The sequence below is a fragment of the Pogonomyrmex barbatus genome, unplaced genomic scaffold, assembly GCF_055798465.1.
Source record: "Pogonomyrmex barbatus isolate J1 unplaced genomic scaffold, ASM5579846v1 scaffold2, whole genome shotgun sequence".
Lineage (NCBI taxonomy): Eukaryota > Metazoa > Arthropoda > Insecta > Hymenoptera > Formicidae > Pogonomyrmex > Pogonomyrmex barbatus.
Genome location: NW_028297116.1, coordinates 4,961,066 through 4,975,309, shown reverse-complemented (window position 1 = coordinate 4,975,309; position 14,244 = coordinate 4,961,066). Strand labels below are relative to the sequence as shown.

General features: G+C 38.7%; 1 protein-coding gene across 5 annotated transcripts in view; it reads left to right on the top strand.

Moving 5' to 3' along the window:
• The window catches only part of zip (myosin heavy chain 10), a 32,607-nt gene that overhangs the window by 16,817 nt on the left and 1,546 nt on the right, over positions 1-14,244 (top strand). The window contains exons 3-9 of one of the 5 annotated variants that reach the window (XM_089077262.1): positions 285-403; positions 6,282-6,305; positions 7,172-7,255; positions 8,442-8,534; positions 8,673-8,835; positions 8,925-10,261; positions 10,340-13,875. In XM_089077262.1, the coding sequence (XP_088933388.1) occupies positions 285-403; positions 6,282-6,305; positions 7,172-7,255; positions 8,442-8,534; positions 8,673-8,835; positions 8,925-10,261; positions 10,340-13,875 (5,356 nt within the window). Of the gene's footprint in view, positions 1-284; positions 404-6,281; positions 6,306-7,171; positions 7,292-8,441; positions 8,535-8,672; positions 8,836-8,924; positions 10,262-10,339; positions 13,876-14,244 lie in introns of all 5 variants that reach the window. The other 4 variants (XM_089077267.1, XM_089077263.1, XM_089077265.1 and 1 more) reach the window with 4 other exon arrangements.

The window sequence follows — 14,244 nt, the reverse complement described above, 5'->3', positions numbered from 1 at the left end:
CGATAAAAATATCTTAATTTATTTATAAAACGTTAAATTCTTAATTATTTCAATCTTGTTCCACGAAGAAAAATTACGATTAAAAATTATTTTCGCGTAATTTTTTGAAATAGTTTCCAAAATTTTTTGTCATACATAATTATTATTCTTAATTTGTTCTTGCACGCATATTTATTTATATTACTTAAAATACTCTTAAAAGACTAGTGTTTTAAAAAAATTTAATATCTTATCATTATTTAATAGCGTTCTATTTAATTATCGGTATTTTATATCTGTCGCAGATCGCGAGGACCAGTCGATTTTGTGCACCGGCGAGTCCGGCGCCGGCAAGACCGAAAACACGAAGAAAGTGATTCAATATTTGGCCTATGTGGCCGCGTCGAAACCCAAGTCCAACGCGGTAAGTCAACGTCCATTAGCACTCGTCGTCCTCGTCCTCCTCGTCCTCATCCGTCGATGGCGGCGGCAACCCGCGAATCCATTGTATTTTTCACGCAGGCTCGCTCGCTCGTGAAAGATACGCGCGCCCGACCAATTGAATCATCACGATTTATACGAGCCATTTAACCTTTCGATGCACCGCGAGAAATCTCGCTTCCGTAAATGATGCAAATGTTCCTTCCGCGAGTTGCCCGAATGATCTTTTTATTCCTGGAAATACACATGTAGCTCAATTGAGAAACGTGGGTGGATTCCTCCGTAATAGACATTTCGAGATGGCATAAAGCGTATTATCCGGTTGGAATCCCGCATTTTGGGTTTTTGATATTTATAAAGAGACGGGAAAGAAAGTGTATCCGACACGTTACGTAACCCGCCACTAGAACGTTATAATTACGAGATGGCAAGACGAGACGACGGATGCCGATTGCTATAATTTGAAGCGGGTGAAACTGGAATCGTATAATACTTTTCTTAATTCCCTTAATAAATACTATCGCGTTCCGTGTATCGTCTCCCTGCATTTTTTAATCAGTTTAAAATGACTTACTCGCGTGTGTGTGTGTGTGTGTGTGTGTGTGTGTGTGTGTGTGTGTGTGTGTGTGTGTGCGTGTGTGTGTGTGTGTGTGTGTGTGTGTGTGTGTGTGTGTGTGTGTGTGTAATAACGCCGTTACGGTCGAAAGGCTTCGATTACCTCACGCAATTATGTTTACGCGATAGATGTCTACTCACAACTATCTATGCACGTTGCCAAGGTTAATGACCAAAGTGACAATATATCGAAATGCAGCACAACAAGAGAGACTGTTACAATTGGCACGCCATTAGATAGATTTAACTATAACAGCCATTTGTTACTCGAGTGATCATGGTATGCGATTACAATATTCGACCCTGAACATGTTTAGCCAATTACTTGGCGCATTTTTTTTTTCTATTTTTTTCCTAGTCGAGGCATCACGTAAACATGCTTATTTCCTAAACCGATGCGAAAGAAACAAGAATTCAGATCGTTATCATATGTATATATGTTTTTAAATATCCAATAATTATTTTTAAACGCATATTAAATTTGACAAATGAGATCGTTTTTATTTTAATATAAACTTTAATTTTATTTAAATTACAAAATTGTTTTCTGCTTGGAAAATTTTACGAAGCGTCTAACGCTTCAAATTATCAGATACAGATTGTCGAGTCTATTATGATATGGAATCGTGAAATATTCACGAAGAATTTAGAGCCAGATGTCCGGCGCGCGATGAGAATACAAACCATCGGTATTAAAAGCATCAAAATTTCACGTAATTGAGTCACCATGTTCGCCGCAATCGCGTCATCCTTTCGGAACTTCGATAAAACCTCGCTGATGCTCACTTCCGTCGCCGGAAGTGCAACCTCAATATCCTACTCGTGACGTCCTTACCATAGCCTCGTAGTATCACGAATTTCATATTTGTAGTCGAATTAATTCGCGAAGAAGTCAAACAACTCACGCGAAACTTGTTAAAATTCTTTGCATTATCATTCGAAAAGAATATTTCCATATTGCTTTGTTAATTAATTCCGTTATTCCGACGACTGATCCTGGAATATCACAGATATCTTTCCGTCGAGCGATTGTTAAAATAATATCTTTTATAATTCAAAGTCATAACTTTTTTAGGTAAAGTTATAAATATGTCGCGACTGAGAAATTTCAATATCATATTATAAATGTGTATTAATGAAGAAATGTTAATGTAAATTTTGCATTTTTTTTCTTAAATACTAGAATGACATTCTCTTTTTCATAAAGACATGGATTGGAAGAGCTCAAGAAGACTTTTATATATTAAGGAATAAGAGAAGACGAGGGAGAGAGAAAGAAAGAGAAAATTCCAGTACCATATTGTAAATGTGTATTAAAAAAATTTAGCAATTTTTTTTTTTTTTAAATAATAGAACGACTCTCTTTTTCATAAAAATATGCATTGAGCTCAAGAGGTTTTTTTTTTTTTTTATAACTTATTAAAGAGTAAGAGAGGGAAAAGGGAGGAAGAAAGAACACGAGATTGTTTGAGAGCCTCTGTCGTACAGTGGCTTCTTTGTTCTCGCTCGTTTCGCCGGGATACTTGAAGAATATAATCCGAACCGTTGCGCGCGAAGCGCATCGTTATTAATAAGTCGAAAACGATGCAGGGAGCTAAATGTTTTTTTCCGGATCACGCCGAAATTCGGATGGAAGGACGACGAGTAGGAAAAAAGAAGATGTGTAGATATAATCTTCAGCTGATAATATCCATTTTCCACTCTTGCTCGTCTGACATTCTGGCCTCGCGGAGTACTTGTAACTGCCTTTGCAAATTTTATAAGTCACACGACTATTTTTAGCGTCCGTGAATCAGATAAAAATTTAAGCACAAATAATGGCGACCATATGTTGAACGTAAATATTGTAATTCAGTCCTTCGCGGACATTTTAGAGACATGGTGAATGAGGGACTAGCCTTCATAAGTGGCAGCACGGTAAAATATACAGAATGATATGGGAATGATCTGATATTCCGAGAAAGCGGTATTTCAGGTAACAGTCAAATCAAATCTCAATCATTTGACAAATAACAAAAAAGTCGATTTTAGAAATTAATTTTTTTTTTGTGTCTCATAATTCTTGCTAAAATTCTCAAAAAGATATATTAAAACATTTAAGTGTTTTGCGAGTAGCAAAAAGAAAATTAAAATTTCATAATTTTTATATAAAAAAAAGGTAGAAAGAAAAAACGATAACGAAGGATAATCCTTGTTGTGTCTCGATAAAGATTTTATTAAAACGATACGGGTGACGTGTTTTGTCGATTTACAGCAGCCGAAAGCGTAAAAATATTGCTATAAAAGGAGCAGTGTAGAGGAGACCTTTGCTCCTATCGAAGATCCACGCGAATCGCGACTTCTTCATTCGATCGAAGGTCGGCCCCGCGAAAGAGAGCCTTAACACATTTTCGATTACCGTAAGTCGTGCTCGCATTACGACTCGAGTGGCGGACGCTTGTTTATATGTCGATTAAGCCCAATCGATCTGTATTGCGGCGCGTACACGTTGCTCACGATAGCTCGGTAAAGAGAGAGAGACAGAGAGAGAGAGAGAGAGAGAGACAGAGAGAGAGAGAGAGAGAGAGAGAGAGAGAGAGAGAGAGAAGAACGAAGTCGGAGACACGCGCGCATCGTGCTCTCCGAAGGACCTCTCCTTTTCCAGACAAACGATCCACTTATCGGACCGAGTCTCTTTCCGATTCTCTTGAGTCACGCGAGCCGGCTTACCCGCGCGTGACTCATCTCACGAGCGCAGAATCTAGGCCTGCCATATTAAAAAAAAAAAAAAAAAAAAAAAAAGAAGAAGAAAAAAAAAAGAAAAAGAGAATTTGCACTCTCGATGTGCCGCGTTTTCTCCCGACAGAAATCCTCGAGCAAGTTTGGAACGATCGTTCGTTTCGCGAGACTTTGATAAGCTGTCCTGGCAACTTTTGGATTTTCAACGTTTAATTTTCGTCGTGTTTTACGATTTCGGATTTTATTACTTTCGATGGAAAAAAAAAAAGAAATATGAAATATTCTGCGTAATAGGGTAAAATCTATATAGATATTTTTGAGTGTTAGATTAATTCTGCTGCAGCACTTCATGATCAATGGTCGTTATCGCAATTGTCGCAGACTAACCTTTGCAGGTCGCATCGCAATCGACGCAATTAAATTTTCGTGTTATCTATCTGATTTTTTTCAACGGCCTCAGCGGCCGATATGTACATATTATATATAGCATGCCGATGTATAAGTACGCACATCTGAAGCACACGTATCTAATACTTTGTACAGTAAACTTTGATCAGGATTGAAATTGTAGTAAGTAAATAACATGAAGAAATTAGTTAGTAAAATGGTGATAGGGGTATTTTTGTTTTTCGAACTGAAATTTGGAGTGGTTTTTTTTCCCCTCCCTTTTCAGAAGAGATTTAAATGAAAGCCTAATCTTGCAGTAATTTGACACTGCATGTTGGAAACTTCCGTTGAATTAATCGAATATTTATTAAAATACTTTATATTTTAAAATATTTACACTTTTAGCATATTTTTTACCTCGTAAGAGAAGACAAGATATGTGACTGAAGTTGCAATCGGTATTCATCGAAATCGGTTACTTCAATCTAAGCTAGTAAAATTAGTATTTTAATAATAAATATGTGTATCTTTTTAAAATGACACCGGCGCGGACTGAGAACGGAGAATTGCTTATCTCGGCTTCAAATGGATTCTGCACGTACAAATCTCGAGAAGATTCGACCTTTTTCAGCGTATCAGATTTCTTCTTAATGTTCCTTCCTCACCGCCGATCCGCACGGTATTATACGTGTAAAAGTGTATGTGTGAAAAAAAAGAAGTCTGTAAAACGAGAACACCCGCCTACGGTACTGCATGCTATTGCATTGGCTGCATTATCGTCTTACTTTTGTTCACAGCCAGCACATTCCTGATCGTTTCGCATGCACAAGAGCAAATAAGCTCGCTTGTTTCGCCGACTCGCCACTACGGACATTTCAAACCACCATTCCGCGATATTGGGGCGTCAGTTCCCGAATATATATATATATATATATATATATATATATATATATATATATATATATATATATATATAAGGGTGTTCCCCGCGGCTATCGAATTATTATTATTATTATTATTTTTTTAACATCTTTAATTCCTTGATGAATTTGGAGTCAACGATTCCTTGACGAACGTTTCACACATCTGTCATATACCACATTTTTTTTATTAAACGTCTTTGGGATGTGAGTTTCACTGTCGAATTAATTTTCGATTGAATTAAGATTCGCGTGAAATTAATTAATTAATTAATTATTCATAAAAAATCTTTAATCCTTTAGCTTCAATTATCGAAATTATCGAATTATCGAATCAATTACCGAATTTTCGATACAATTGAAGTCGAATTGACTTCAAATCCATCAAGAATTTGAAAAGTAATGGCAAAACTCTGCTATACAAGGTGTTCCATGAGTAGAGGTCAACTATTCGAGAGATGAACGGAGATCCAAAAACAAGAAAGTTGATATCAACATAGATTAAAAAATGGCGAGTTATCGCCATATTTGTTTTGCTTTCGAATTTTCTTGTCAAAATTGAAAGAGACGGCACTGTGAAGTCTTGATCTTTGGCAAGAGATGCTAAGCGAGCTGTATCTTTACGTGATGCATTCTAAAGCAGTTCGCAATTTTCATTTAACTTTAATTATGTTATAAAACTCATAAAGATCATCTTTTCTTTTAATTTTGACCAAAAAATCTGAAAGCAAGGTAATTTGAAATTTTAACATAAAAATGGCGACAACTCGAAAACAACGCATCTTCGGATCTCTCTGTTCATATCAACTCTTTTTCTTATTTTTGGATCCCCAATCAAGCAATTGACCTTCACTTTTTGAAACACTCTGTATATCCGACGATAACGAGACTGAATATACGAATTTAATATCTGAGAAATTCATTTGCAAGTCTTTTCAAAATCGAAACAAATCTGAATAAAAAATAAAAAAAAAAAGATAAGAAAATATACAAGGAGAAAAGGGGAGAATTGGTTTCACCATCTGTTAAGATTCGATTTCATTCGAGCGCGCTTATTCGCTGGTCTGTTCATTCTGTGCCATTCGGTACACGGACGTGAAGGAATCGCACGCACGGGCCAAGGACGAACGCGCGACTCGAAAGCTACGCCATGGTCGATTCTGATCTAATACTGAAAATTCTTTTATTTTCGGTGCTGACTTTTGGCGGCCGCCCACCTAGACTCCGAGCCCGGCATTAATCATAGTAAGTCAACGAAAGAAATCGAGGTCCGGCCCAGGCGGCTGACGACGCCTGTGGCACGGGGCTTCGTATTATTTTCCCGCTTATCCAACCTTTACTAACAGATTTTCTTTTGATTTTTGATTTATCTTCAATGACGCACGTACCGAGAGAGAGAGAGAGAGAGAGAGAGAGAGAGAGAGGGGGGGGGAGAGAGAGAAGGAGAAGGAGAGATCAGGATACATTGCCGCAATAACGTCGTACATTCCCGTCTCAAAATACGAGAGATACCATGTTATAAATAAACATGTAAATAAAAATATGTATATATGTATATATGAGTTATTTATAAAATTACTATCTATTTTTATGAGGAAAGATTTAATGTGGCACGTATCCATCAGATTTCAACAGGAAATAGTTATCACTTTTTTTTTTTTTTTTTTTTTTTTTAAATTGTATACTCTAGTGAAGCCCGTATTATTAGGCTACGATTGAGATTGATATTGGAATTTGACCAATTCGAATAAAGTTCATTGAACTTAGTCTTCTTTCTTTTGATTAGTTAAATTCCAACTTAATCCTAATCTTAATTCTGGTCCGATACGGGCTTGAAATGTTGGTTTGTTTCGGTTAAACCGAACGTGTTTTCTAATTCTTTTCGAGATAAAAGATGGATATAGATATAGATTTTTTTTTTTTTTAAGTTTAATGCATAATAAACAATCTCTCGGTACCTGCATGCGTCTCGCGCGTAGAGATAATTACATCATTTTGAATATTATTACCCTCTTAAGAAATTAATCGTCATAAAATCGTCACAATTATCGTTGTCCTCGTGGCTAACGAAGCTTCCTCTTGCCTATTTTTCCTGCTGCTTGCGGATCCAGGGATCTGGGATGGTTACGGAAAAGTTTGCGGTAATTAACGTGAGAAAGGGAGAAAGAAAGTGGGAGGAAACGATATTAACACTGGTGTGGTGTCGTGATAAGTGTCTTGCCTTACAGCTTGCTTTTGTCGTCGATTATTATCGTTTATCGTTTCTTTTTATTTTTCTTTTTCTTTTATTTTTAATGCGCTACAGTTTAACAAATCGCAACAGTCGATCAAGTTAGAAGTCGATTTTCGATGCTTGACAATGCGTACAATGCGCTTGTGTTAATCGTGATTATATGCTGAGTAAGGAAGGCGTGAAAGATTTCGTTGTCGCCAATTATGCTTATAATATTGAAAATATAAAAGATCTTTCATACCACGAAATAATACAATATGAGTAATATCCTGACGTTTGAAAGTAGAAAGTTTTTTATAAGTTAAATGTTTTATATTTACATAAAAGACAATTTGTTTTACTTCTATGTTATAGAATTGCTTGTTCTTCAATAAGGTTTACAGTGATTTGTCATAAATATCTTTTAAACGAAAATTTTCACGCCAATTATGCTCCTTTAAGATAAACGAATTAATTTGTGTTTTCGTGTTTAAATAGTCAATGTTTCGAAACGGCAAATATATCTTTTTTTTTTCTAAATTTTTATCATCGATATCCTCCGTATCTATTTTTTAATAATTATTCTATATATTTAGCGCTATTGTATATATCCGGTGTTAAGTCAACGTTATTATATTTTGTATCTTTGGTAAAATGTTTAGGATAAAAGTAATATTTTTACCTCATTTATTTTTAACGGTGATATTTTTAAAAAATAGATTCTATCAATACCTCAATCTAATATTTATGTACATATAATATTAATAATATAGTACGATATTTATTTAATATTATTAATAATAAAATATATAATATCAATATCTTTATTGGATAAATTATATGTAAATATTGCTTTCAGCGTTTAAACAAAATTATCGTCCTGAATATTTGTCGCTTACATATTATGATTGTAAATAATTTTCAATATTTCGTAATAATCGTAATATTTTATGTAAATATATGTTTAAATATTTAAATAATTCGAGTAAGAACTTGCAGAAATTGATGCCATTTGCATTGCATCGAAAAAAACGAGTTCTTTTATATTGATTACATTGTTTCGTATGTAATAAGCCATTTATTTTGCTCATTAGCGCTATTTTTATCAGTCTCGAAAAACATATATTCTCGACAATGTTTATTATTAATTACTAACATTTTTTTCATAGGGTGAGCTTGAGCAACAGCTCCTTCAGGCAAATCCAATTTTGGAAGCGTTTGGTAATGCGAAGACGGTGAAAAATGACAATTCGTCTCGTTTCGTAAGTAATATTAATAATTATTAATTAGAAAATTAATTTTAAATTTTGAAGTGCGATTTTTTTTTGTTCTTTAGCACATTATTTCTTCACCGTATTGTAATTAAAGATGGTGTTATTTATATAACATACATATTGCAGGGTAAATTTATAAGAATAAATTTTGACGCATCCGGTTACATAGCTGGTGCAAATATCGAGACGTATCTTTTGGAAAAGTCCAGAGCCATTCGGCAAGCGAAAGATGAAAGGACTTTTCACATATTTTATCAGTTGTTGGCGGGCGCCTCGATGGAACAAAAGAGTAAGTCAAACAAAAGAAGATTATAGAAGAAATACTCCATACTTTAATTCATTGTGTTCAATAACTTAATTAATTCGTTATTTCTTTAGAGGAATTTATACTGGAAGATCCGAAGCACTATCCCTTCCTGTCGAATGGAGCTCTACCAGTTCCAGGTGTCGACGATTCCGCCGAATTTTTCTCCACGGTAAAATCGATGCACATCATGGGGATGACCAATGAGGACTTCTCCTCTATCTTCCGTATCGTTTCCGCCGTGATGTTGTTTGGTTCGATGCAATTCCGTCAGGAACGAAATTCTGATCAGGCAACGTTACCCGATAACACTGTGGCACAGAAAATCTCGCACCTGCTGGGTCTAAGCGTGACCGAAATGACGAAAGCCTTCCTAAAACCACGCATCAAGGTCGGCCGTGATTTCGTTACGAAAGCACAGACGAAGGAACAAGTAGAATTTGCCGTGGAGGCGATCTCAAAAGCCTGTTATGAGAGAATGTTCCGTTGGTTGGTAAACAGAATCAATAGATCTTTAGACAGAACGAAGCGACAGGGCGCCAGTTTTATCGGCATCTTGGATATGGCCGGTTTCGAAATATTTGAGCTGAACTCCTTCGAACAGCTATGTATCAATTATACGAATGAGAAGTTGCAACAATTGTTCAATCACACAATGTTCATTTTGGAACAGGAGGAATATCAGCGTGAGGGAATCGAATGGAAATTTATAGATTTCGGGTTGGATCTGCAACCAACGATTGATCTAATCGACAAACCGATGGGCATTATGGCACTCTTGGATGAGGAATGTTGGTTCCCTAAAGCTACGGATAAAACATTCGTGGAAAAATTAGTTGGCGCTCACAGTGTCCACCCGAAGTTTATGAAGACTGATTTCCGCGGTGTGGCTGATTTCGCAATTATCCACTATGCCGGTAAGGTAGACTATTCTGCTGCCAAATGGTTAATGAAGAACATGGACCCGTTGAATGAAAATGTCGTTAGTCTTCTACAAGCGTCGCAAGATCCGTTTGTATGTCATATCTGGAAAGACGCCGAGATCGTCGGTATGGCGCAGCAAGCACTCACGGACACGCAATTCGGCGCGAGAACGAGAAAGGGCATGTTCAGAACGGTCTCACAGCTGTACAAGGAACAACTGGCCAAACTGATGGTGACGTTGCGCAATACGAATCCGAACTTTGTTAGATGTATAATACCAAATCACGAGAAGAGAGCCGGTAAAATTGATGCCCCACTTGTGCTGGATCAGTTGCGATGCAACGGCGTATTGGAGGGTATTCGTATCTGTCGACAAGGTTTTCCAAACAGAATTCCGTTCCAAGAGTTCAGGCAACGCTACGAACTACTCACTCCGAATGCTATTCCCAAAGGATTTATGGACGGAAAAAAAGCTTGCGAAAAGATGGTATGTATCTTTATAGTCGTGCATTTTGATTAAAAATAAGATAATAAGATCACTAAATAAAATAAATTTTTATTACAGATTCAAGCATTGGAGTTAGATCCGAATCTTTATCGTGTTGGACAATCGAAGATCTTTTTCCGTGCTGGAGTGTTAGCTCATTTGGAGGAGGAGAGAGACTACAAGATTACGGACATAATCGTCAATTTCCAAGCCTTCTGTCGCGGTTTCTTGGCTAGGCGTAATTATCAAAAACGTCTGCAGCAGCTTAACGCGATCCGCATTATCCAGAGAAACTGCGCGGCTTACTTAAAGTTGCGCAATTGGCAATGGTGGCGGTTGTACACCAAAGTGAAGCCTTTGCTGGAAGTTACCAAGCAAGAGGAAAAACTTACGCAGAAGGAGGATGAATTAAAGCAGGTTCGCGACAAGCTGGAGTTACAGCTGCACTCGGCTCAGGAATACGAGCGCAAATATCAGCAGGCGATTGAAGAGAAAACTATGCTAGCTGAACAATTGCAGGCAGAGGTCGAGCTCTGCGCTGAAGCTGAAGAGATGAGAGCTAGATTGGCCGCGAGGAAGCAAGAGCTCGAGGAAATTTTGCATGATTTGGAAGCACGTATCGAGGAAGAAGAAGAGAGAAGTGCAGCATTGGCCCAAGAGAAGAAGAAATTACAATTGAACATTAGTGATCTGGAAGAGCAACTAGAGGAAGAGGAAGCTGCCAGACAAAAACTACAATTAGAGAAGGTCCAATGTGATGCAAAAATTAAGAAGTTAGAAGAAGATCTCGCTCTTTCGGAAGATACTAATCAAAAATTGTTGAAAGAGAAAAAGATTCTTGAGGAACGTGCCAATGATCTTTCACAGACCTTGGCCGAGGAAGAGGAGAAGGCAAAACATTTGTCGAAATTAAAAGCTAAGCACGAAGCGACAATCGCCGACCTTGAAGAGAGACTTCTCAAAGATCATCAGCAACGACAGGAAGTAGATAGATCTAAGAGAAAAGTCGAGACCGAAGTTTCGGATTTGAAGGAGCAATTGGCTGAGAGGAAAACGCAAGTTGAGGAAATGCAGCTTCAACTCGGCAAACGCGAAGAAGAACTCAATCAGGTCATGGCAAAAATGGATGAAGAAGGTGCCGCTAAAGCTCAGGCTCAAAAAGCGCTTAGAGAATTGGAATCACAATTAGCCGAGCTTCAAGAAGATTTAGAAGCTGAAAAGGCGGCTAGAGGAAAAGCGGAGAAACAGAAGCGCGATCTGAATGAAGAACTTGAAGCATTGAAGAACGAATTGCTTGATTCTCTGGACACTACCGCGGCTCAACAGGAGTTGAGAAGTAAACGAGAGCAAGAACTCGCGACGTTGAAAAAGAACCTTGAAGAGGAGACGTCATTGCATGAGGCCACGTTGGCCGATATGCGTCATAAGCATACACAAGAACTGACTGCTCTGAATGAACAGATGGACGCGTTGAAGAAAACGAAAGCAGTCTTAGAGAAGGCGAAAGGAGCCTTGGAGGCTGAGAATGCTGATCTGGCTACGGAACTAAGATCGGTCAGCGCAAGCAGGCAGGAGTCTGATCGTCGCCGTAAACAAGCGGAGCAACAGCTGGCGGAGATAAACGCGAAACTGGCCGAGGTAGAACGAAATAAACAAGAATTGGCCGAGAAAGTAACGAAATTGCAACAAGAAGCGGAAAGTGTGATGCAGCAACTGGAAACTGCTGAATTAAAAGCATCCGCAGCATTAAAAGCGTCAGCCACTTGTGAATCTCAGTTTACCGAACTTCAACAACAATTAGAAGAAGAAACTCGACAAAAGTTGGCCCTTAGTTCGAAGTTGCGTGCGCTAGAAAGTGAGAAAGAAAGTTTACACGATCAGCTTGAGGAAGAAGAGGAAGCAAAACGTGCCTTGGACAAGCAAATGCTGAGTCTGAATGTACAATTGGCCGAAGCCAAGAAACGGGCCGATGATGAAGCAGAGGCAGCTGCCGCTCTTGAGGAAGCCAGAAAGCGCTGCACAAAGGACATTGAAGCTCTTCAACGACAAGTCGAAGAGTTACAGGCAGCCAATGATAAGCTGGACAAATCGAAGAAAAAAATTCAGGCGGAACTGGAGGACAGTATCATCGAATTGGAGGCGCAGCGAGCGAAGGTACTCGAATTAGAAAAGAAGCAGAAGAACTTTGACAAAGTGTTGGCCGAGGAGAAGGCAGTGTCCGAGCAGTACGCGGAGCAACGAGATGCCGCGGAAAGGGAGGCGCGCGAGAAGGAGACAAGAGTGTTATCGTTGACTCGCGAGTTGGACGAGCTTAATGAGAAAGTTGAGGAACTTGAACGGGGCCGTAGAGGTCTACAATCGGAATTGGATGAGTTGGTTAATAATCAAGGTACTGCCGATAAGAATGTCCACGAATTGGAGAAAGCAAAACGTTCATTGGAGTCGCAGCTGCAGGAGCAAAAGTCACAGGTAGAAGAGTTGGAGGATGAGTTACAGTTCACCGAGGATGCTAAACTGCGGTTGGAAGTAAACATGCAAGCTTTGCGAGCTCAGTTCGAGCGTGATCTTCAGACTAAGGAAGAACAAGCGGAAGAGAAACGTCGGGGATTAGTCAAACAGCTCCGCGACCTTGAAGCAGAGCTTGAGGATGAAAGGAAACAGCGTGCTGCGGCTATCGCGGCCCGTAAAAAAATGGAAGCGGATTACAAGGATATCGAGCAGCAGTTGGAGATGCATAATAAAGTGAAAGAAGATGCACTCAAACAGCTGAAGAAACTCCAAGCTCAAATCAAAGATTGCACCAGAGAGACGGAGGAAGCCAGAGCTGCCAGGGACGAACTGGCGGCTGCTTCTAAAGAAACCGAGAGGAAAGTCAAGAGTTTAGAAGCTGATTTGTTGCAATTGACCGAGGACTTTGCCAGCAGCGAACGTGCCAGAAGAACCGCTGAGAATGAAAGAGACGAACTGCAGGAAGAAGTCAATAACAACGCCAACAAGGGCACCTTGATGTTGGATGAAAAACGTAGACTAGAAGCAAGAATCGCTACTCTGGAGGAAGAACTAGAGGAAGAGCAGTCAAACGCCGAGATTGTGATGGATCGCGCTAGAAAGGGTCAGATTATGATCGAGCAATTGACAACGGACTTAGCAACTGAGCGATCTACCACACAAAAGTTGGAGTCACACAAGATGCTTTTAGAGAGACAGAATAAGGAACTCAAGGCCAAATTGACTGAGCTGGAAACTGCGCAACGCGCCAAGACTAAGGCTACGATACAACAACTGGAATCGAAGATCAACAATCTTGACGAGCAACTCGAAACTGAAGCTAAGGAGAGATTCGCTCAGCAGAAGATCAATCGCAAATTGGAAAAGAAATTGAAGGAATTGAGTCTCCAGTTGGAGGACGAGAGACGAAATTCCGATCAGTATAAAGAACAGGCGGAGAAAGTTAACGCTAGGATGAAGGCGCTGAAGAGACAATTGGACGAGGCGGAGGAAGAAATCAGCAGGCACAAGACCATGAAACGAAAAGCGCAACGGGAGATGGACGACATGATAGAATCTCACGAAGAGCTCACGCGAGAATTGACGCATCTAAAGAATAAATTAAGGTAATTTCATTTTCTTATTCTATCTCATGCACACACGCACACACATGGAAGAGATAAACAATTTTTTAAATATCAAGAAGTCTTTGAAATACTAAAAGATTCAGGAGTAAAGAGTTTATGTAATGGTCGAAGAATGTTAAGAAGGATATTAACAAGAGGATACTATTTCCTTGGATTTACATATGTATTCTTTTGTGTTACACTTTTTAGGCCATACGTATCTGTAACCTTAGGCGAACGTAATGAGGCAGTATTAAAGTAGTGTTTTATCTTTGAAGGAAGTGATCAACTTCTGACATGTGTAGGTGTCAAGAGAGAAAAAACGATTGGTATCCTACCTGAGAGAGTTTTTTGCTAGGAAACAATCCC